The sequence below is a fragment of the Austrofundulus limnaeus genome, unplaced genomic scaffold (genome assembly GCF_001266775.1).
Source record: "Austrofundulus limnaeus strain Quisiro unplaced genomic scaffold, Austrofundulus_limnaeus-1.0 Scaffold17, whole genome shotgun sequence".
Taxonomy (NCBI): domain Eukaryota; kingdom Metazoa; phylum Chordata; class Actinopteri; order Cyprinodontiformes; family Rivulidae; genus Austrofundulus; species Austrofundulus limnaeus.
This window is the reverse complement of record NW_013952419.1, coordinates 3,375,630-3,395,679: the sequence shown is the minus strand read 5'-3', so window position 1 is coordinate 3,395,679 and position 20,050 is coordinate 3,375,630. Positions and strand designations below refer to the sequence as shown.

Here is a 20,050-nt window from a genome sequence, read left to right as displayed (position 1 = left end):
GTCAGTTCTTCACTTAAATGTTTTCTGTACATTATTATTTGCTACAAAAGTTACTTTTTTTGTTTAGTTTTTATATTGGGTCGTTTAAAAAGCAGTTCAATATGACCTAATTCATACTTCATCAAATCTTTTACAGTTGCTGTTGGCTGAAGTCTCGAATTTTTTTCCCAATCTAGAAAAAAACAAACATTTAATTAAATCTGGTGTTTCTCCAGCCTCTGCACAAAAGTCTGGACCCTGCTAACCTGGAGCAGCTCATCACTCCTCTCACCACCCTGGGTCACTTGGCCCAGCTGGCCCCAGAACAGTTCGCCGCTCCACTGAAGTCGCTCGTCGCCAACTTCATCGTTAAGGATCTGCTCATGAACGACAGGGTGAGAATACGCCATCATCTATGGTTTGATGTTTGTCTTAGGATCTGGAACTAAGCGTCTGAGTGAAACCAAACTGTTTATATTTAACATGAAATAAGCTGACATGAATGTGTTGTGTTCAGACCCCTGGCAAGAAGACAACCAAACTTTGGGTTTCTGATGATGAAGTGTCTCCAGAAACTATGGCTAAGGTCAGAACTCTGTCAGCCTTTTCATTCTTCTACTGAGGAATATTACATATGTAATAGTTACCATATCATGGTCGTTTATGTTTTGTTTTGTTGTTTTTTTCCCCCTTCTTACATCATTGAGGATGTTCACTGAACCTTTCTCTCCTCCGTTCAGATCCAGGGCATAAAGCTGATGGTCAGGTGGCTGCTGGGGGTGAAGAACAACCAGAGTAAATCAGGAAACTCCACCCTGAGGATGCTGACTGCCATCCTCCACAGTGATGGAGACCTGACTGAGCAGGGCAGGATGGGGTGAGCGTGTCTCTCTTTGAGAAACTTTAAGAAAAGAGCCGTGTTTCAGTGAAGCACTGCATTTATTTTAGTATTTTAAATCAGTAAAATATGTTGTAAACRTCTGCCTCCTCCTTGTTTAGTAAACCTGACATGTCGAGGCTGCGGCTGGCAGCAGCGTGCGCGCTCCTTAAGCTGGCACAGGAGCCCTGCTACCATGAAATCATCACTCTGGAGCAATATCAGCTGTGTGCTCTCGTCATCAACGTAAGAACCTCCTCCTCTCTGCAAACTCTGACTTTGTTGTTTTATCGTTTACGACATTGATTGTTCCCTCCAGGACGAGTGCTACCAGGTGCGTCAGTGTTTCGCCCAGAAGCTCCATCGAGGTCTGTGCCGCCTCCGTCTGCCGCTGGAGTACATGGCGGTGTTCGCTCTGTGCGCCAAAGATCCCGTGAAGGAGAGGAGGGCTCACGCTCGCCAGTGCCTGGTGAAAAATGTCAACATACGCCGAGAGTATCTCAAACAGCACGCAGCCATCAGCGGTAAGGACACTCAAATTAAACTTGAACGAAAAAAAACGTGTAATGTTTTTTATCAAAATGTAGGATTTGGTACATGAGACGTTTTACTTTAAGGAAATCTGGTTGTCCTTTGTGGTTTTGGTGTAACATGAACTCTGTGTTTGAACAGACAAGCTGTTGTCTCTGCTGCCCGAGTACGTGGTTCCCTACACCATCCACCTTCTGGCACACGACCCAGATTATGTGAAAGTGCAGGACATCGAGCAGCTGAAAGAGATCAAAGAGTAAGTGAAATATGTTGAAGTTCTGATTTAAAACATAAATAAAAGCCTTGTAAAAGGAAGTAAAACATTTCAACCTGCTGATTCATTGGTGATAAAATAATACATTTTATTTCATATTCTAGAGCTTCTGGTAAATTATAATAATTGTTACTAATAAACGAGGGTTTTAGGCTGATAAATTGTTACTAAAATAGGTTTTAAATTTAAAGTTTTGCTTATTTATTTGTTTTAGAGCTTTGTGGTTCGTCCTCGAGATCATCATGGCCAAGAATGAAAACAACAGCCACGCCTTTATAAGAAAGATGGTTGAAAATATCAAACAGACAAAAGACGCCCAGGCCACCAGCGACCCCAAAACTAACGAGGCACGCTTTCAGATCCAAGCTTTATAAATACATTTGACTGTTTGTTACTGTTGCTGACCAGCTGTTTGTTTTTCCTTCAAACAGAAACTGTACACGGTGTGTGACGTAGCCATGAACATCATCATGTCAAAGAGCACCACCTACAGCCTCGAGTCCCCCAAAGACCCCGTGCTGCCGTCACGCTTCTTCACCAAACCAGACAAGGTCTGCAGCAAAACATTTTCCAGATTCTTTGTTTGTTTGTAGCACAGCTGCTACACTTTGTATTTTCCTTKTTCTGTCTTTAAGTGAAGTCGCTGACGTCGTTTGTCTGTTTCAGAATTTCAGCAACACTAAAAATTATCTCCCACCAGAGATGAAAGCATTCTTCTCACCAGGAAAGGTAAGCTCAAGAAAACTTCTCAAATCCGTGCGATTCCTCCTGAGTCCAACTCAAATACTTTCCTCCTCCTCCTCTCAAGCCCAAGTCGGCTAATGTTTTGGGTGCGGTGAACAAGCCGCTGACCTCAGCAGGTAAACAGCTGCAGAGTAAAGCCTCACGTATGGAGACCACCAGTAACGACTCTTCGTCCAACCCGGGGTCCCCACAACGCAGCAAGACCAGGTGAAACAAAAAACACCGTGTTCAAACCTCAACGACAAGACTCAACTAAAATCATCTGTTAATAGTTAAAATGACTGAACTGATTGTTGTTTTGCCGTCATCTGAACTAACAATTTATTGTTTTTATTTGTTCTGCAGACATGACAGCACAGAAATGGATCACAGTGAAAACGAGGACATCAGTCTAAAGAGAGCAGACAGCATTGACAAGGTATTCAACCTGTGACACGTGACTGTAGTTWGTTTTATGTTGAATTTTTAGGACTAAAAATAACTGATTTGGCATTTCAGTGTCCTGCTTATGAATGTTGCAGATTTTCCATAATATAAAAATAAGTCAACATTTTCTGTTCCAAAGTTTGTCGGAAAGATCATGACTTTCTGTTTTTTCCATGATTTTGTTGATTTGTAGTTTAGTTTTAGTTTTTAGCATAGCAACTAGACATCGACCGATACGGGTTTTTTGACATCGGTCTAACAATACGCCGATACGTGCAGCCGATTTTTATTTTATTTTTTTTGGCCGATTCTTGAAGCCGATACTGCCTTTTCTTCCTACATTAACATGATAAAAATAAGAATGATAACAAATGTTACACAGGTCTTAATTTAAAACAAAACTAACCAAAGAAAAAACATTTATTAACCAAGCCTTGTCTGATGCAGGCTGAGTGAAGTGCTGCCACACAGGATTTCTTCTTTCAGCCCTTTCTTAAAAATAAATAAATTCATGATTTATTTTATCTAGTGCTAAATATTCTGTTTTTATATGTATATTAATCAGATTAATATATTTTTACATAAAATAAAATGAATATGTTTTAATATCCCAGCATTTTTGATGCAAAAACAGCAACATGCCTAAATAAAACAGAGGAATACAGAGAAAAAGGAGAGACACGCACATACATCTTGCTATCTTTGTGAGGACTACACACACAGCGCTCACAGTCTGCCTCAGTCTGCGCCCGTTTTTTTACACCGGGCAAAAAATGCATTTAAAGCAGCTGAAGTTAAGTTTAGATCACAGTTTGAAATGTACACTGAAGAAAACCTGCATCAAGACTTTTATACTGCGGTCAGACCAACGTGACCTGAGCAGCTTCTGCCTGCTGCACACATGATGGTGGACGGCAGCGCTTTACTCACTCRTAACAGCGAGAAAAGACCGAGAGCTTTTTATTTTAATCCAGAGGGGAGAACAATACAGGTGTTCTTCTATGCCTCCTGTGAGCAGTTCCAGCATTTTTTAAAAGAAAAATAACTCGGACACGCTAATTACAGAAAAAAAACATGGCGCTCGCTGTGCTCCCATTCGAAGTGAAACTTAAACACAGCTGTTCTCTCTCCCTCTCATAGTCCGACACAGAGGGCAGAAACAGCTAAATTAGACAGTTAAAACACATTTACAGTTCATAACTCACCCCTGTTGTTGTTGTCATTCTGTCTCCCAACATTAGCAGTCGCTCTCTCCCTGAGGGAGGGGCAGCAACATGCGCTCACGTGACCCAAAGAATGGAACGGACGGACGTATCGGCCGATACGATATAAGGAAAAAACGCAAATATCGGCCAAAARTATCRGCCGGCCCCTAATAGCAACAATAAGATATTAGGGATGCAGTTTGTCAGTTCTTGTTTAATTATTTCTCCCTCCCTCACTGCCTCTAACAGACAAACCTGAGTGGTTTCTCACAGCGTGAGGCCTAATTAATATAGTAAAAGTGTTAGCACAGCTAATGGTTTAAAAGCTGAATGCTAATCTGAGCTGCAGCTGTATGATATGAGCGCATCTGTTCCATGGCATTGCCTAAAAACTGACACTTTCTGGTACTTTAATGTGAAATAAGGTTTACTCATCCCACGTCCTGCAGCTGGAAACTAATAAACAGGTTTCGTTAATTCTGCTAACCAAGAATTGTTTTCCTTTTATTTTCATTGGTCCAGTAGATCAACACAGAGGTGGTCTGCTTACCTACAGCTGTAGTTTCCTGTTTATAATCCTTTCAAAATAAACTCGGATTGCAAAAGCAGATGCCGAGTCGCTCCAGGTGGGGTTTATTTCAGGAGGTGTCATCAAAAAAAAAAAAACAACGTAGGAAAACGACTTGTGTCACTATCAGGGTGCTGTAAAACAAACAGAAGGTAGTCATGACCATCTCATTATTTTTGCCACAGTCTGCCATTTTAACTAGAATTAAACTAGAAGTCTTTCTGAAAGCTGCAGCAGAAAAATACTGAGCTACATGGAAACTTTGAAGTGGCTTTCGGCTCTTAAATAAACGAACCCGGCTGTTTCCTCCTGTCCTGCCGTACGGCCGCACAAATAAGCCGGAAGCTCGTCTGAAACGACGGCGGTGCTCACAAGTTAAAAAAAGAAAAGAACATGTTGCTGCGATGCAGCTGARTGCTGCCCGTCATAAATCCTCGTCTTAGTGTTTGAAGCTGCTGTACAAACAACCGGCTGGAGAGAAGTCAAGACAGGATTAGCAAATACAACCTGTGTAAACCGTCTTTAATAACAGCCTCACAACAAACTGCGTCCACAGGATTTGTTTTAAAGCATCACACGCAGAAAATGTTAAAAAAGCTGTTTTTATTAAAGGTAAGCAATGCAGCAGTTGTATAAGTTAATATTTACTAGAGATGATTTATTCCGGTTTCGCAAAGAGGGTAAAAAAAAAAAAAGCTCATTTAGAAGTTTTTATTTTTTAATCCATTAAAGTTTTCAGGAAACTTTCACAACATTTCTAACGAGAAGCTTCTGGGTTCAGTCGGTTCTGGATCTTTTCTTTTTTTTCTTCACCTGAGAACAGTCTCAGGTTTGAAGCCTGGAGGAATTCTGCTGCACGACAAACCTTCAGCTTTCCTAAGCTCTGAAAATTAAAAAAAAAAGTTCTTCTAGCAGGGATGGGCGATATGGACTAAAAAATTTATCACGATAACGATAAGTGACTATATATAATCAGCCTAATCTTTTGTATTATAAATCGATCACTACATTCTCTCTTAAGTGCCCTAAAATACTAGAAGCCACTAAACTACATTACTACTACTAATAATAATAATGATAATAACAGTAGTAATATTAATAATGCTTTTTATTTATAGGCACCTTTCAAAACTCCCAAGATAACCTTACAAAAGTCAATAATAAAATCACAATAGAATTATAAACACAATAAAAAACAATAAATGATTAACAAAACAAAAAAAATAGTGCAAGATTAAATAATAAAAACAGTCTTAGTAAATACTGTAAAATTAATAGTAGTTATAAAAGTTCAAGTAGTACATTTGTGTTGCAAAACTGACACCCATCAAACAACACTGAAATATGAGAACAAAACTGACTTTTGTTTTTTTACTTATTTATTTGTTGACAGCAAAAAATGATCAATAATAATAGAGTATGATAAATCTTCAAATCACATCCTCTTTGTACTAATCATTATTTTTGTAAAACCTCAGAAATACTCTAACCCTTGTAAAATATTTGTAATATAAGAATGAAATAAAACCATAAGAAAAGACTTTTTACTGAAAATAATGTGTTTTGCTGCTCTGGGCCATAAAGCTATAATATCTGTTCACTAAAGGGTTAATGTTGAGGGGAGGGAGGGGCTGGTTGTGTGAGTGAGCCAGAGGAGCAGAGCTGCACCGTCCTGTTGTTTTTTTTTAACGTATTGTTGAGTTTTTAGATGACTGACTGCGTTTTTTGCACGCTGAGAGTCATTACGATAGCTTTTTAGCTTTACTGTATTAGCACATGCTCTGCGCGTCGACGTCCACTCTGAGTAAACGAAGCTTAGCCTGGCGGGGAGTAAAGCCTGGCAGCACGCAGTGGGATTTTATTGTCTTTATAGCGAGATGATGAATGTCTCAGGCGGTATATCACACATGATAACATATCACCCAAACCTGTCTTCCAGGATATTGAAAAGCCCCGCGGCCGCAAACGTGGCATGACCTCCAGCGACGACCAGGACAGCAAGCCGAAGCGCGGGCGCAAGAGGGCGTCGGTCGGCACGCCCGCGGCGCCCGACTCCGAGGACCAGTGGGACGAGGACGCGCGGCCCGAGGACGAGCAGAACAGCCCGCCCAAAAAGGGACGCCGCGGCCGGCCCCCAAAGTCCGCCGCCGCCAACCAGGACACGCCCGCCAAAGGGAGGAGGGGCCGCAAAAAGGCCGCCCCGCCACCCGAGGAAGACGACGAAGAGGAGGAGGAGGAGGAAGACGAGAGGGGGGACGAGGAGGCAGAGGAGGAGGACGACGACGACAAGAGCAGCGAAAACATGGAGGTGAAGACTAAAGGAGGGAGGCAAGTCAGAGCACCACGGCGATCACAGGGGTACGAAGAAACTCGTCTTCTTTTACGAACACAGACAGATGTTTATGAAACTCTGACTTTGTTCATATTTTGTTTCTGTCCAGCAGCTCCGAGTCAGCAGAGTCCACGCCACAGAAGAGGAGAGGACGTCCACCCAAATCAGCTCAACCTGCAGCCAAGAAACCAGCGTGAGACGCTTTCTTCACTTCCTCTGCTCCCACAGTCACACCTGTACCAAACAGGAAATGAATAGTTTACATCTGGTCAACTGAGATTCTGTAGAAAAGTTATCAACAATTAGTATCTTACCTGCTGTAGATGGCTTTTTGAGCTGGGTGACATGTCGTCACGATTTCTGGTTGGTCCTTCATTTACCTTTACATAAATGTAAACTTCCATCTGCTAACTGAAGTGAAATTATCAAAGCTTTATTAGACATATTTTCTGTTGATACTGATCATATCATCATATATATCGTTATCGTTTTATCACCCAGCCCCAATTTAAACATTCTTAGTTTGGAGAAATAATTTCAACTGTTTGTCTTTAAGCTAACAGCTAATCAGAGCAAAACCAGTTCATCTTTAAACAAATATTTTTACGTAAACAATATTTTCATCAGCATCAATTTAATGTTGCTTTGTTATTGCAGCAGAAATATTCTGATAATCTTGACAGAAAATCTCTTAGTTTGGACCTGAAGAGCTACAGCTTTAAACAAACAGAGTTTTCTGGAAATGTTACATTTATTACGAAGTAGAGTGATAATAAACTGAGAAAAAGCCTCTTTGTTTAATCTGGTCAGATTTCTGCAAAATGAGGTTCAAACAGGTAAGATATTGATTGTTCTTTTCCACTGAATCTCACTTCAGATCATCTGAACTATCCCTTTAAGACAGTTCTGCAGCCGTATATACGCTACATCTCTACATCGACTCCTTTATGTTTGTTATTTTAACTCCGTGTTTCTCTGCTGTAATTTTCAGGCGCGGCGGACGATCGAAAGCCGCCGCCGTTAAAGACGACTCGGACGAAGAAGAGGAGGAGCAGGAAGATGAGCCAACACCAAGGGTACTCATTCAAATGTTAAATTAATTTCTAAGTCAAAAAACACACCAAAAAATCACCCGTCTCCTCCGTTTTTTCATCTATTTGTTTCTCATTTCCCCTCCAGGGTCGTAAGAAGGCAGCTGGGCGCAGAAGATGAGCTAAAAGCAAGAAAACCATCCGACTTCAATAAACAACAATAAACGGCTCCTCTCCCATGAGGAGAACCGATGCAAGAAAGAAAAAAAAWATATATATATATACAGACATTGAACTTTCTAAATTTTTCAACTGTTACACCACCTGCACACTATATGAGAACATCCGCATCGTCAGCTGTGGGTCGTCGCTTCGTGTTGCATCGTGATGACGTTCGCCGCATTCAGTAGAAGTCATTTTAACATGAAAACACAAAAACAACACAAACCTAACTTTTGTAAATAGTCTCTTCTGTGCGTTTCATGTTCTGTTGTTGTGTTCGATGCTGACTGGGAGGATGCTGGAAAGCCGTCTCCTCACACGTGTTCTGGATTAAAGCTCTCCCTTAAAGCAATATTGTTCCTGGACGTTCCCTCCGTTTCCAACTTTTAAACAAAAACCTGCATCAGCTGTTTTGTGAAGTTGTCATTTTACCTTTTAATGAAACGTTTTTTACATCTTCTGTATATTAAAACCTTTCTTGTTGTCATTCTTTTTCTTTTTTTTTTTTACATTATGTATTAAATACTTTAAAAAGTGTCAGATAATTATCCAAATGTAGAGTTGCTTCTGGATATTATTGTAGTGTTTGTTTGGATTTTTACATTTTTGTGTTCACCGCTAGAAGAGAAGTCACCCGAGCAGCTGTTGGTTGTTGTGTTCGTCACCGCCGGTAAACTTTTGGCTTCACCTCCACCCAGTCAGATCTTCTGTTGTAACAATATAATTCTGTAGAAAACCTGACTCGCTTGGCTCCTCTTTATTTTTTTTTAAAACACCGTTTTTATTTTCTCCCTCTGAAAGGTGAAAGTCAAAGCCCTCTCTGATGGTTCCCGTCTGTGTGTTTTATTATTTAGCGTGTGTGCGTTCAGTCACAAGCTGTCCTGCGGCTGCCAGGCATCTCTCAGTAATGCTTTTCCTGGGCTGTAAATGAGATTAGCCGTGCTCCGGTGTTTATGCACGTCCACTTTTGAACTTTCCAACGCAGCCGATGGAAAAACACCCACACACGCTCGCTGTGTTCAGATCTGTGACCGAGCTGCAGTTTGAGACAAAAATCACTGCCAGCAGCTGAAAACATCTTCYACTAGTTTTAGTTTGGACAGTAATTATATTAATCCCCATTTTGACATTTAATTGGACCAAGAGATTAATGTATAATAGATTTATTCAAAAACCCAGATGTTACTAATGCATTCATTCGGTGAACTTATTTAACACTATAAGGTTTTTTTTCTTTTATGACCACAATTTATTAATCTGATCAAGTATTTTTAATTTACAGCAAAAGTATAATAAGCTTAGCCCCAAAAAAAGATATTTATTTTGTTGTAACACATCTTTCTACCTGATTGGCAGCACCTGGAGKACTGAAAGCACAAAACAAGTGTCAGCAAGTTTGGCAGAGAAGATTTGTCAAGTTTTCATCTGCACAGCCCACATCCTCAGCTCTACTKCTCWTCCCACAAATGCATGTTCCTTGCAAATGTGGCACCATTTAAAAAGGGAAATAAACATTCATCGCCAAGAAGCATTGTTGCAACAAAAAATCTACCAAACACAAATTTACTTTTTGTACAGCGGGTAAAATGAGTATTGAACACGTCACCATTTTTCTCAGTAAATATATTACTAGAGGTGCTAATGACATGAAATTTTCACCAGATGTCGGTAACAACCCAAGTGATCCATACATACAAAGAAATCAAACCATAAATGTCCAGAAATGAAGTTATTTGTAATAATGTGGAATGGCACAGGGAAAAAGTATTGAACACATGAAGAAAGGGAGGTGTAAAAAGGCATGGAAAGCCAAGAYACCAGCTGAACTCTCTCAGTAATTAGAAAGCAAGCCTGCCCCTTGTCAGTGCAAGTTAATATCAGCTGGTTCAGTCCCAAATGATGGCCAGGTATCACACAAGAACCATCTGATGATGGGTAAAAGTAAAGAGCTCTCAAGACCTTCACAACCTTATTGTTGCAAAGCATAATGATGGCATCGGTTACAGAAGAATGTCTAAACTTCTGAAGGTTCCAGTGAGCACTGTTGGGGCCATAATTCAGAAGTGGAAAGAACATCATTTCACCATAAACTGACCACGACCAGGTGCTCCTCACAAGATTTCTGACAGAGGAGTGAAAAGAATTATCAGAAGAGTTGTCCAAGAGCCAAGGACCACTTGTGGAGAGCTTCAGAAAGACCTGGAATTAGCAGGTACGATTGTTTAAAAAAAAAAAAACAATAAGTAATGCACTGAACCACCATGGCCTGTATGCACGCTCACCACGCAAGACTCCACTGCTGAAGAAACAGCATGTTGAAGCTCCTTTAAAGTTTGCTGCACAACGTTTAAACAAGCCTGTGTAATACTGGGAGAATATAGTCTGGTCAGATGAGACCAACATTGAACTGTTTGGATGCCAGAATACACATCATGTTTGGAGGTCAAATGGCACTGCACATCAGCCCAAAAACACCATACCAACAGTGAAGTTTGGAGGTGGGAACATCATGGTGTGGGGCTGTTTTTCAGCATATGGTACTGGCAAACTTCAAATAATTGAAGGAAGGATGAGTGGGAAAATGTACAGAGACATTCTTGATAAAAATCTGCTTCCATCTACCAGGATGATGAAGATGAAACGTGGCTGGACATTTCAGCAAGACAATGAGCCCAAACACAAAGCCAAGGAAACTCTCAGTTGGTTTCAGAGAAAGAAACTAAAGCTGCTGGAATGGCCCAGCCAATCACCTGACCTGAATCCAACAGAAAATCTATGGAAAGAACTAAAGATCAGAGTTCATAGAAGAGGTCCACGAAACCTTCAAGATTTGAAGACTGTTTGTGTGAAGAATGGGCCAAAATCACACCTGAGCAATGCATGCCACTAGTTTCTCCATACAGGAGGTGTCTTGAAGCTGTCATTGACAACAAAGGCTTTTGTACAAAGTATTAGATAAATTTCAGTAAGTGTGTTCAATACTTTTTTCCCTGTGCCATTCCACATTATTACAAATAACTTCATTTCTGGACATTTATGGTTTGATTTCTTTGTATGTATGGATCACTTGGGTTKTTACCAACATCTGKTGAAAATTTCATGTCATTAGCACCTCTAGTAATATATTTACTGAGAAAAATGGTGACGTGTTCAATACTTATTTTACCCGCTGTATATACGTGTATAAGTACAGTTATATAAAAATCAGTGGGAAAGGTGTAAAGGACAAAAAGAGCTGAATCGAGCACCATGTGTCCAATTTTACACATCTGCACCAGTGTCTGTAAAAAGGATGACGGAGTGATGGATGTTCACAACCTGAGGAGAACAAAACCTGCAGTGTAGTGGCCCCTCGAGGACCAGGATTGGGCCTCTGTTTTAGTTTGATCACATAATTTAGATTTTTTTTTTGTAGACACGCATATTAAGAATTTGCCTTAAAACTATCTGATGGAGAAATTTCCTGCCAGAGTAAAACCAGTTTGAATTAAAAGCATGTGTGAATTCTAAACCGGTGAGCTTTGATGGAGATTCAACATCTTGTCTTTCTCACTTGAACCCAACCATCACATCTTCTCAGCCTGTTTATCCAGGTGTCAGTCAGAGCTCTGTTTCCAGGCGACCAGCTGAGACCAGGAAGTGATGTGAGCATCATGGCGCACTGTGTGGGGACCCTGACTGGACCTGATCCATCAAGCTGCAGTCAGATATGATCATAGAGCTTCAGCACCTGGGTCTCCACTCCTCACACCCGAGGATGGGAGGAATTAATCCAGTTAAAATTCATATTTAGAACAAAATACATTATATTAACACGTACTTGTTTTGTTTCCCCTCTTTAAATAACAGTGAGTGACCGTTTCAGGCCCCTAACATCCCAGCAGAGCAGAGAGAGCCTCGCGCGTCAGGTGCTTTGGATAATAATTGACAGGTTCGGAGAGTTCACAGCTGGCTGCTTTAGTCGCTGAAAGCCTCCAAGCATGACCAAGTGAGGGCCAGCTTCCAAAATATGGACACCCAGGACCAGTAAAAACCCAGAAAATAAAAATAAAACGGGAATCATGCGTTGTTTTGTCACCATCTGGATGTTTGTAACCTTCAGCGCGGCGGCGGCGAAGCCCAACGCTGGTTTGAAAACGTGGGGCCGCTTCAGCAAACTCCCCTACCCCGGAGACAAGGCGTTCCTGTACGGAACCTTCCCCAAGAACTTCATCTGGGCCGTGGGSACCGCCGCGTACCAGGTGGAGGGCGCGTTCGAGAAGGACGGCAAGGGCCTCTCCATCTGGGACACTTTTACGCGCGGCGGGAACCGCGTGGCCACCGGGGACGTGGGCAGCGACAGCTACCACAACATCCACGCCGACATCCGAGCCCTCCGGCAGCTGGGGGTCAGCCACTACAGGTTCTCCCTGTCCTGGTCCAGGATCTTCCCCAACGGCACGCGCGGGAGCCTGAACGAGCTCGGCGCCAACTACTACCGCGCGCTGCTGAGGAGGCTGCGGGAGATCMGCGTGCAGCCGGTGGTCACGCTGTACCACTGGGACCTGCCCGAGCAGCTGCAGCGCAGCCTGGGCGGCTGGAGCAACCCGGACATGGTGGGCATCTTCCGGGACTACGCCGACTTCTGCTTCCGCGCGTTCGGGGAGGACGTGAAGTGGTGGATCACCATGGACAACCCGTTCGTGGTGGCCCAGCACGGCTACGGCACCGGGGTGGTCGCTCCCGGGATCAAAAACGACCCGGATCTCCCGTTCAGGGTGGGACATAACTTACTGAAGGTGTGTGCTGAAACTTTGTCAGAATTTTTATTTTATTTTTGCTTTAATTTATTGAATATTTTTATTGACGTGATTTCTGCCGTAAATAAAAATCCCAAAAAAACGCACAAAAAAATCACTTTAATTCAGATTATTGTACAGATATTAAGTTAAAATTTTAAATTTTAAATTGATCCTTAACACACATCCTCAGCATTTAACACAATTTTCATGTTATTATTAACAATTGAGTCTATATCTATCTGTTATATATCTAAATCTATCTAATATCTATCTGTTAGCAAAATATTTAATTAACCACTGGGTTGATTTCAATAAAAATTTCAGGAAATAATCATTAAATATTCATCTRCAGTTGCTTAACTTTTGGAGTCAGCTCAATTCAAGATGTCCKCTGCAACCACTTAACCTTTGAAATCACAAAAGCGGCTGCATTTCTGTCAAATGTACTGATATCAATTGAAAATTTGGTGTGATTGTAGCTGAGATTTATTCATGAGATTTACACATTCAGATTTAGGATTTGATATTTACATATATGTATTTTAACCTTTAAATTTAACATTTAGTAAAATGTAGAGCTAAATAACAATAAAATGTTAGTGGAAAATGTTAAACACGTTTTCAGTATTCAGTGAGCTGAATAATGAAAACGTGTTAGTGACATTTTTAAACATGTTATTTTACTCATGGCACAACATACTTTTTTATAAACACCATAGTATGTCACATTGTTGATATATGTTTTTTTTCCTTCATCTTCCCTTGTGTGGTTTTTAGTTTTTCTCTTGTTAAAGGTGCGCAGCTGTGTTTGCTGCATGACCAGTTTCTCCTGTTCCCCCATGTTTGCCTTGTATGTCTTCTTAAATGGGTGTTTCTTAACTGGCCCCTCCCCCTTCCCTGAATGTACAGCACCTTGTGAATTTATTTCTGTGAAAGTTGCTGTATAACTAAAACTTTACTTTACTTACTTACATGTAAAGCAGTTTCCTGTTCCTGCTGCAGGCTCATGCAGCTGCCTGGCACCTCTACAACCGCCACTATCGACCCCGTCAGCAGGGCAAGGTCTCCATGGCTCTGGCTTCCCACTGGATCAAGCCCAGCCGCACTCGCTTGGAGAGCCTGCGGGAGTGCCAGTGCTCCCTGGACCATGTCCTTGGTTGGTTCGCCCGCCCGCTGTTCGTGGACGGGGACTACCCCTCCTGCATGAAGGAGAGACTGGGCTCCCGGCTGCCCTCCTTCACCCAGGAGGAGAGGGAGCGGGTGAGAGGGACGGCCGACTTCTTCGCCCTCTCCCATGGGGCCACCCTCAGCTTCCAGCTCATCAACGACAGCCTGAAGTTTGGGCAGCTGGAGGATCTGGACCTGAGGATGCTGCTCTACTGGGTCAGTGCAGAGTACGGCAAGCCTCCCATCTTTGTGGTTCAAAGTGGTTGGTAGGTTATACTCTAGAACGCTTTGGTTTTGAATGGGGAGGTTGTATTTATGGAACACACTGTTCACTTACAGGTACGTCCTCGGCAACACCAAGACAGAAGACCCAAAACACATGTACTACCTCAAGAGGTTCATCGCTGAGGCACTAAAATGTGAGTCCACCTGCTCCTGACACACATAAACTGTTTATCTGACATCTTTCTGATTTATTCCATTATGACCCGTGTGTCTGGACGTGTGTTCTGCCCAGCCATCATCATAGATGGCGTGAACGTGATTGGGTACACAGCCTGGTCTCTGATCGATGGCTTTGAGTGGCACAGAGAGTACGGCATTCGACGAGGACTGTACTACGTTGACTTCAACACTCCTGACATGAAGAGGGAGCCGAAGACGTCTGCCACCTTTTACAGGTCTGAGTGCACGTTAGGGGGAATCTGGGGGTGTCGATTAGTCCAACAACAAGAAGAAAGTGGAGAAACTATACCAAGGGGGTCTGCAACCTTTATGATCATCGGAGCCATGTCTGCTGTGTCTGGAGCCGCAAAACAAGCTACAACTCTGATTATTAACTGGTGGTCCATGGGCCTTTTTGAGGCCTTTTTGGGAACATTTATGGTCAGTGGAGGTGACATTATAAAACTAAAGGAATATTGTTATTATTATTATGATATTATTATTATTATAAACATCAGAACAAGTAAAAGGACCATATTCATGTAAACAAGAAAAATACTGCGTATAGTTTATACTGAATTTCATAAAACTAGTACAACTGAATTATTCAGGCATTTTCTAATTCTTRTTATGTAGTCTTCAAATTATTTAAAGGTAATTCTGATGGATTTGAGAGAGATCATAGAAAGAAATTGGTATCTTTAAAGGGGCAATATTATGTGTTTCCCAGGCATATATTTAAATACTATACCATAATAAAGTATCTATGTCACCTTTAGCTGTTATGAAAATGCTGTTTTTATGTTTAAATAGAAAATAAACTTATCTTCTCATCACTTCCTCTTCTAAATGCCTTGAAATTGGCCTCTGTCTCTTTAAGAACCACCTTCTGCTTCCGTACCGAAAGTTTCGGGGGGGTTGTTTCGCGATATGATGCAGTTTACTTGGCATCTGAAAACACATTTCCTCAAAGATGTTTTGAATCTGAAAAGAGCTTCACTGAGTGAGACGTAGTGTTGAGAGCAGCAGACAGTTAAGTTTCACTTTCACTTTGCTCTGTTACTGCCGAGAGCCTGCAGGAGTCATGGGCGGGGTGTGTGTGGTGGGGAGGTGTGACCACGAGGAAGCTCGGCTTAAAGACACGTCCCAGGGGCGTTTCTGGTCCCCACCTGTCGTTTTCAAGTAGGGGTCTCTGCGGACGTGTGGGTGTGTCACAAGGAAAGGCGATTCTAAAGCGACACACCTGATTTGACGGACTTGTTAAAGGGACACACCTGACTGGACAAGCAAAAAGGGGCGATGCCGTACGGCACCACTTCATTGGACACGAACAAAAGGGGCGTTACTGTACGGCACCACTTTTTCTGGAGAACCCTACTTGGGTCACATTTCTCCTGGTTAACCTTAGTGTTGGGGTCAGGGTCAGGCTGTAAAGASATCAAGCTGGATCTAAGGATGCCGTCATGTAGGCCTCGTAGCCCACAGTGTTTAAGCTTTAGACACGCCCTCTCTTGTGACACGCCCACTTTGAATCTGCAGTTAACCCCTTCTCGTCATTTTGCTCCTCAGCATGGCTGCCTAAAAACACTGCAGAATTTCTCAAACATGCATGAATGAGTCAAAGCAAGGCTTTGGACATGTTTTTTTATGAGAGTATAACATTATAACATGATATAAAACTCAAAAAAGTTGATTTTACATGACATTGCCCCTTTAAGTAAACAACAGGCTTGCATGAGCTAACATGTTTTACTTTTTTGTATTAGTAGTATTGATCACATGTTTGCATACAAATTTATTTCTGTTGTGGGTATAACCTCCCCCCCCTGCAAAAAAAAAATCAGTTATGTTTGGTCACATTTTCAAAGAGGCACTGCAGAGGRACCAAARAGCCACATGTGGCCCCAGAGCCACAGGTTGCAGACCCCTACATGCTGTACGATTGAGGAAATTGGCAAAATAAGCCAAAACTGAGGTCCATCCATTCCTACTTGCCTGACTCCCTCTGATGCTGTATCCTGTAGGTGAACTCAGTGCTTCTGTATTTAGCTCTGTTTTGTAAAATAAATATCAAAGGGGGACTCGTCAGGTTGCTGTTCTGCCTTTAACGTGTTTTTAAATGACTGATTTCCAGGATTTTCACCAGCTTYGGTTTCATGTCCTCCTCTGCAGAAACGTCATCCACAGAAACGGTTTCCCTGAGCTGCCGGAGAACAAACCAGCACAAGGAGTCTTCTCTTGTGATTTTGCATGGGGGGTTTCTGCCAACTCCATACAGGTGTGTGAGTGTGTGTGACTGTGCGTGTGTGTGTGGTGAATGACCATCATACCAACGATCAGAGGTCAGATGAATTAAACACAGCTTCCTCTGAAACTGAACCTTAAGAAAACATTAACTTTACTTTCGGTTCAAAGATTCACCTTAAACTTAATATTTAGTGACACTTTCAAAAAAAATGGTTTACTATTATTTAACTTTCTATTTTTGGACATAGTTTCAAACCGAACACTTCAGTTCCACATTTTGAAATGTTTTTAAATAAACCTGCAGTTTTGTGGTGAAAATTTCAGCTGCTGTTATCGGTTTGTCTCATTTGGGACAAGAGCAGCTCCAGTGTTTGTCGTTTACACGTTTCGACCTCCTCCCCGCCCCCCCAGGTGGAGACGGCTCCCGCCCAGTTTGCGGACCCCAACGTTTACCTCTGGAACATCTCCAACAACGGAGAGCTGATTAAGCTGGAGGGCTTCAACGCTCCACCTCTGCGCCGAGCCACACACTGTGCTGATTACGCCACCGTCCGACAGCAGGTCTGTCAAACAGTTATCAGCCGAACGGTCAACCAATGGATTAAGAAAATTTTTCTTGGTAAGATTCTTGAAATAAGAAAAAAAAAAAAGAGTCAAATCAAGTATTTTAAGAATCTTGCCAAGTAAAATTTTCTTACTCTGTTGGTAGGAATTTTTGACTGAATTTGAGTCAAATTTTCAGACTAACAAGACAAATAATCTTACACATTCTGAAAACAAGATTATTATTCTTACACAGTCAGTTCTTGTTTAGTAAATCAGTCTCAAAACAAGATCAAAAAGACTTTTTTGGCTGGATATAAGATTTTAAAACTTGGTTAGATGGACGTTTTTTGCAGTGTACAAGTTATAAAGGTTTGAATTTGCTCAAAATGAGCTCAACGGTAACTTCACCTTCAAAATAAAAGCTTTTTTCAGACGTCTGCTTGCATCACCAACCCGTTTGTCTTCTTGTGTTGTTTTCAGGTGGATGAAATCCGGCAGGTTGGGGTGACCCACTTCCACTTTTCCCTGAACTGGTCTGCACTGGTGCCCGCGGGTGACGTGGCTCGCCCCAACGCCACCCTGCTGAGGTACTACCGCTGCTTCGCCCGTCAGCTGCTGCTGGCCAACGTCACCCCCGTGGTCACGCTGTGGCACCACACGAGGCAGCGCAGCGGCCTGCCCGCCCCGCTAGACTCTGCCAACAAGTGGCTGGACAGGTGAGGAAACCTCGCTCGGCTTTACCCATCTCTCAAATATGTTCAAAACCTTAACCTAAAGACTTAAAAAAGTTAATCCTGTATTTATTCACATTTAACATGTTGGGGTTTTTGGGCTTTGAATTGACTCCAGGTTAAAAAGCTCTCGCATTAAAGCAAACACAACATATTTGACCTTTTGTTTTGGTCTCCTCCCAGGAAGACCCCGCAGGCCTTTGCAGACTACGCCAGGCTCTGCTACAGAGAGCTGGGGTCCAGTGTGAAGATGTGGATCACCTTGAATGAACCCAACGATGAGATGGTGAGCTACCAGGAGGGCCATCAGATGCTGCGGGCGCACGCTTTGGCCTGGCACGCCTACGATCAAGAGTTTAGACACAAGCAAGGAGGAAAGGTCAGTAGAGCATTAATATTATAATTATTCGGGAGCTTTTTGTTTGTGAAAAGCATTTTTTACTCGACGTCTTTTAAAAAGCAAGATCAAAAGACCTCCGCGTTTCTGTCTCAGGTGTCTCTGGCGCTGCACTTGGACTGGGTGGAGCCGGCGTTTTCYTTCAGCCGTGAAGACGTGGAGCCAGCCAAAAGGGTTTTGGATTTTTCCGTCGGCTGGTTTGCAGAGCCCGTCTTCGGCAGCGGCGACTATCCTGCAGGGATGAGGAGCTGGCTGCGTCAGCTCAACTCACTTGAGTAAAACAAACAAACAAAAAAAAAAGTCTTTAATCATTTTTAAGCTTCAGAGCAAACACGACTGCTTAACTGTAGAAATATTACCAGCAACATTACCAGATTATATATATGTACRTTTTTCTAGGTTTACAAACTGTAAGGTTTGTATTTAAGTCTAACACGATGATATAACTAAGAACTGTTTTATCATGAAGGATTTGTTTTATTTTAGTTTGTAATGGTTGTAATTTTTGCGCAGCTTGCCTGAAGTTCACATTTCTGCTTTAATCACAACACAATGTTACGTTTTGATGAAAAAGACCACCCAACTCAGTTTTCTTTAAATATACACCCTAAACATGATATATTTACTTACCTATTTCAACTAGTTCAACCAAACCTTGTTGTTTAAATGTAAACTATATTAATTAAGGGTTAGGGTTGCAGTGGGTTCCAGTGATTCGAGTCCCCCTAAAAGCACCTGTAGCAAAACAATCTAAAAGTTTGTTGAAATAGTGATCCCTGATGTTAAAACTAATGCACATGTGCAAATACAGGAAGCACATTGGGATAAACTTTATTCAATTGAAGCAAAGTGAGATTTAACAGCAGTATTCATCCACTTTAATATCTCATACTTTTGCTTTAATATGGCAAAAACTACTTTGACTGTTAAAAACAATTTAAAACTTAACAGTTAAAGTTGATGTTTTGACTCTAGTTCTTGGATCTAGTGAAAAATACAAAGCTGTATGTCTTATAAATTCAGCACAAAAGGTAAGAAAATTAGTGTTTTGCAGATTGTTTCTTTGTTTTAACAATGCTTCTTGGCAATAAATCTTATACTGTTAGCCTGTTAATTTTCCTTTTAAATGGTGCCACATTTGTAAGGAATATGCATTTGTGGGATGAGCTGTAGAGCTGTCAAACAGCTTATTTTGCTGTTGACTCGTTATTGTTCGGTCAACTGGATGATTGAAGTTTGAAGAAACAAGACATGTTGGAAATTTAAAATTGATTCATTTAACAAACGAGTCTCGGTAGCGTGTGGAAGATCCATATACAGCCACAGCAGCCTGGCACCACCTCCTCATGCTGGTCACAAACTGTAGGATGTCATCTCATTCTTCAACCATCACTGTACAGTTCTTTCATTGTCTGATGCCTTGACTTTTCAGAATTATGTTTTGTATAGTGGTATTAATTTATATTTTCAGATCTTCCAAGGTCTGTTACAAAAGGACAACTGATATTACCAACTTTTAAAAACTGTTACGGCCAGAGGTCTTTCTTC

General features: G+C 41.7%; 2 protein-coding genes across 5 annotated transcripts in view; both read left to right on the top strand.

Annotated features, from left to right (window-relative positions):
* The window catches only part of pds5b (PDS5 cohesin associated factor B), a 32,022-nt gene extending 23,092 nt beyond the window's left edge, over positions 1 to 8,930 (top strand). For 3 of the 4 annotated variants that reach the window (XM_014003318.1, XM_014003315.1, XM_014003316.1), the window contains exons 21-35: positions 216 to 374; positions 497 to 565; positions 720 to 856; positions 979 to 1,102; positions 1,176 to 1,380; positions 1,529 to 1,643; positions 1,876 to 2,008; positions 2,093 to 2,212; positions 2,328 to 2,390; positions 2,470 to 2,612; positions 2,751 to 2,823; positions 6,544 to 6,962; positions 7,046 to 7,129; positions 7,928 to 8,012; positions 8,116 to 8,930. In XM_014003318.1, the coding sequence (XP_013858772.1) occupies positions 216 to 374; positions 497 to 565; positions 720 to 856; positions 979 to 1,102; positions 1,176 to 1,380; positions 1,529 to 1,643; positions 1,876 to 2,008; positions 2,093 to 2,212; positions 2,328 to 2,390; positions 2,470 to 2,612; positions 2,751 to 2,823; positions 6,544 to 6,962; positions 7,046 to 7,129; positions 7,928 to 8,012; positions 8,116 to 8,148 (1,962 nt within the window). In that variant the 3' untranslated portion in view covers positions 8,149 to 8,930. The remainder of the gene's footprint in view (positions 1 to 215; positions 375 to 496; positions 566 to 719; positions 857 to 978; positions 1,103 to 1,175; positions 1,381 to 1,528; positions 1,644 to 1,875; positions 2,009 to 2,092; positions 2,213 to 2,327; positions 2,391 to 2,469; positions 2,613 to 2,750; positions 2,824 to 6,543; positions 6,963 to 7,045; positions 7,130 to 7,927; positions 8,013 to 8,115) is intronic. The other variant, XM_014003317.1, reaches the window with a different exon arrangement.
* Positions 8,931 to 12,085: 3,155 nt separating this feature from the next.
* Positions 12,086 to 20,050, top strand: part of kl (klotho) — an 11,825-nt gene continuing 3,860 nt past the window's right edge. Inside the window, exons 1-9 of the mRNA XM_014003313.1 lie at positions 12,086 to 12,967; positions 13,973 to 14,403; positions 14,477 to 14,556; positions 14,655 to 14,817; positions 16,754 to 16,859; positions 17,240 to 17,389; positions 17,855 to 18,090; positions 18,289 to 18,484; positions 18,599 to 18,777. Coding sequence (XP_013858767.1) covers positions 12,251 to 12,967; positions 13,973 to 14,403; positions 14,477 to 14,556; positions 14,655 to 14,817; positions 16,754 to 16,859; positions 17,240 to 17,389; positions 17,855 to 18,090; positions 18,289 to 18,484; positions 18,599 to 18,777 — 2,258 coding nt within the window. The 5' untranslated portion in view covers positions 12,086 to 12,250. The remainder of the gene's footprint in view (positions 12,968 to 13,972; positions 14,404 to 14,476; positions 14,557 to 14,654; positions 14,818 to 16,753; positions 16,860 to 17,239; positions 17,390 to 17,854; positions 18,091 to 18,288; positions 18,485 to 18,598; positions 18,778 to 20,050) is intronic.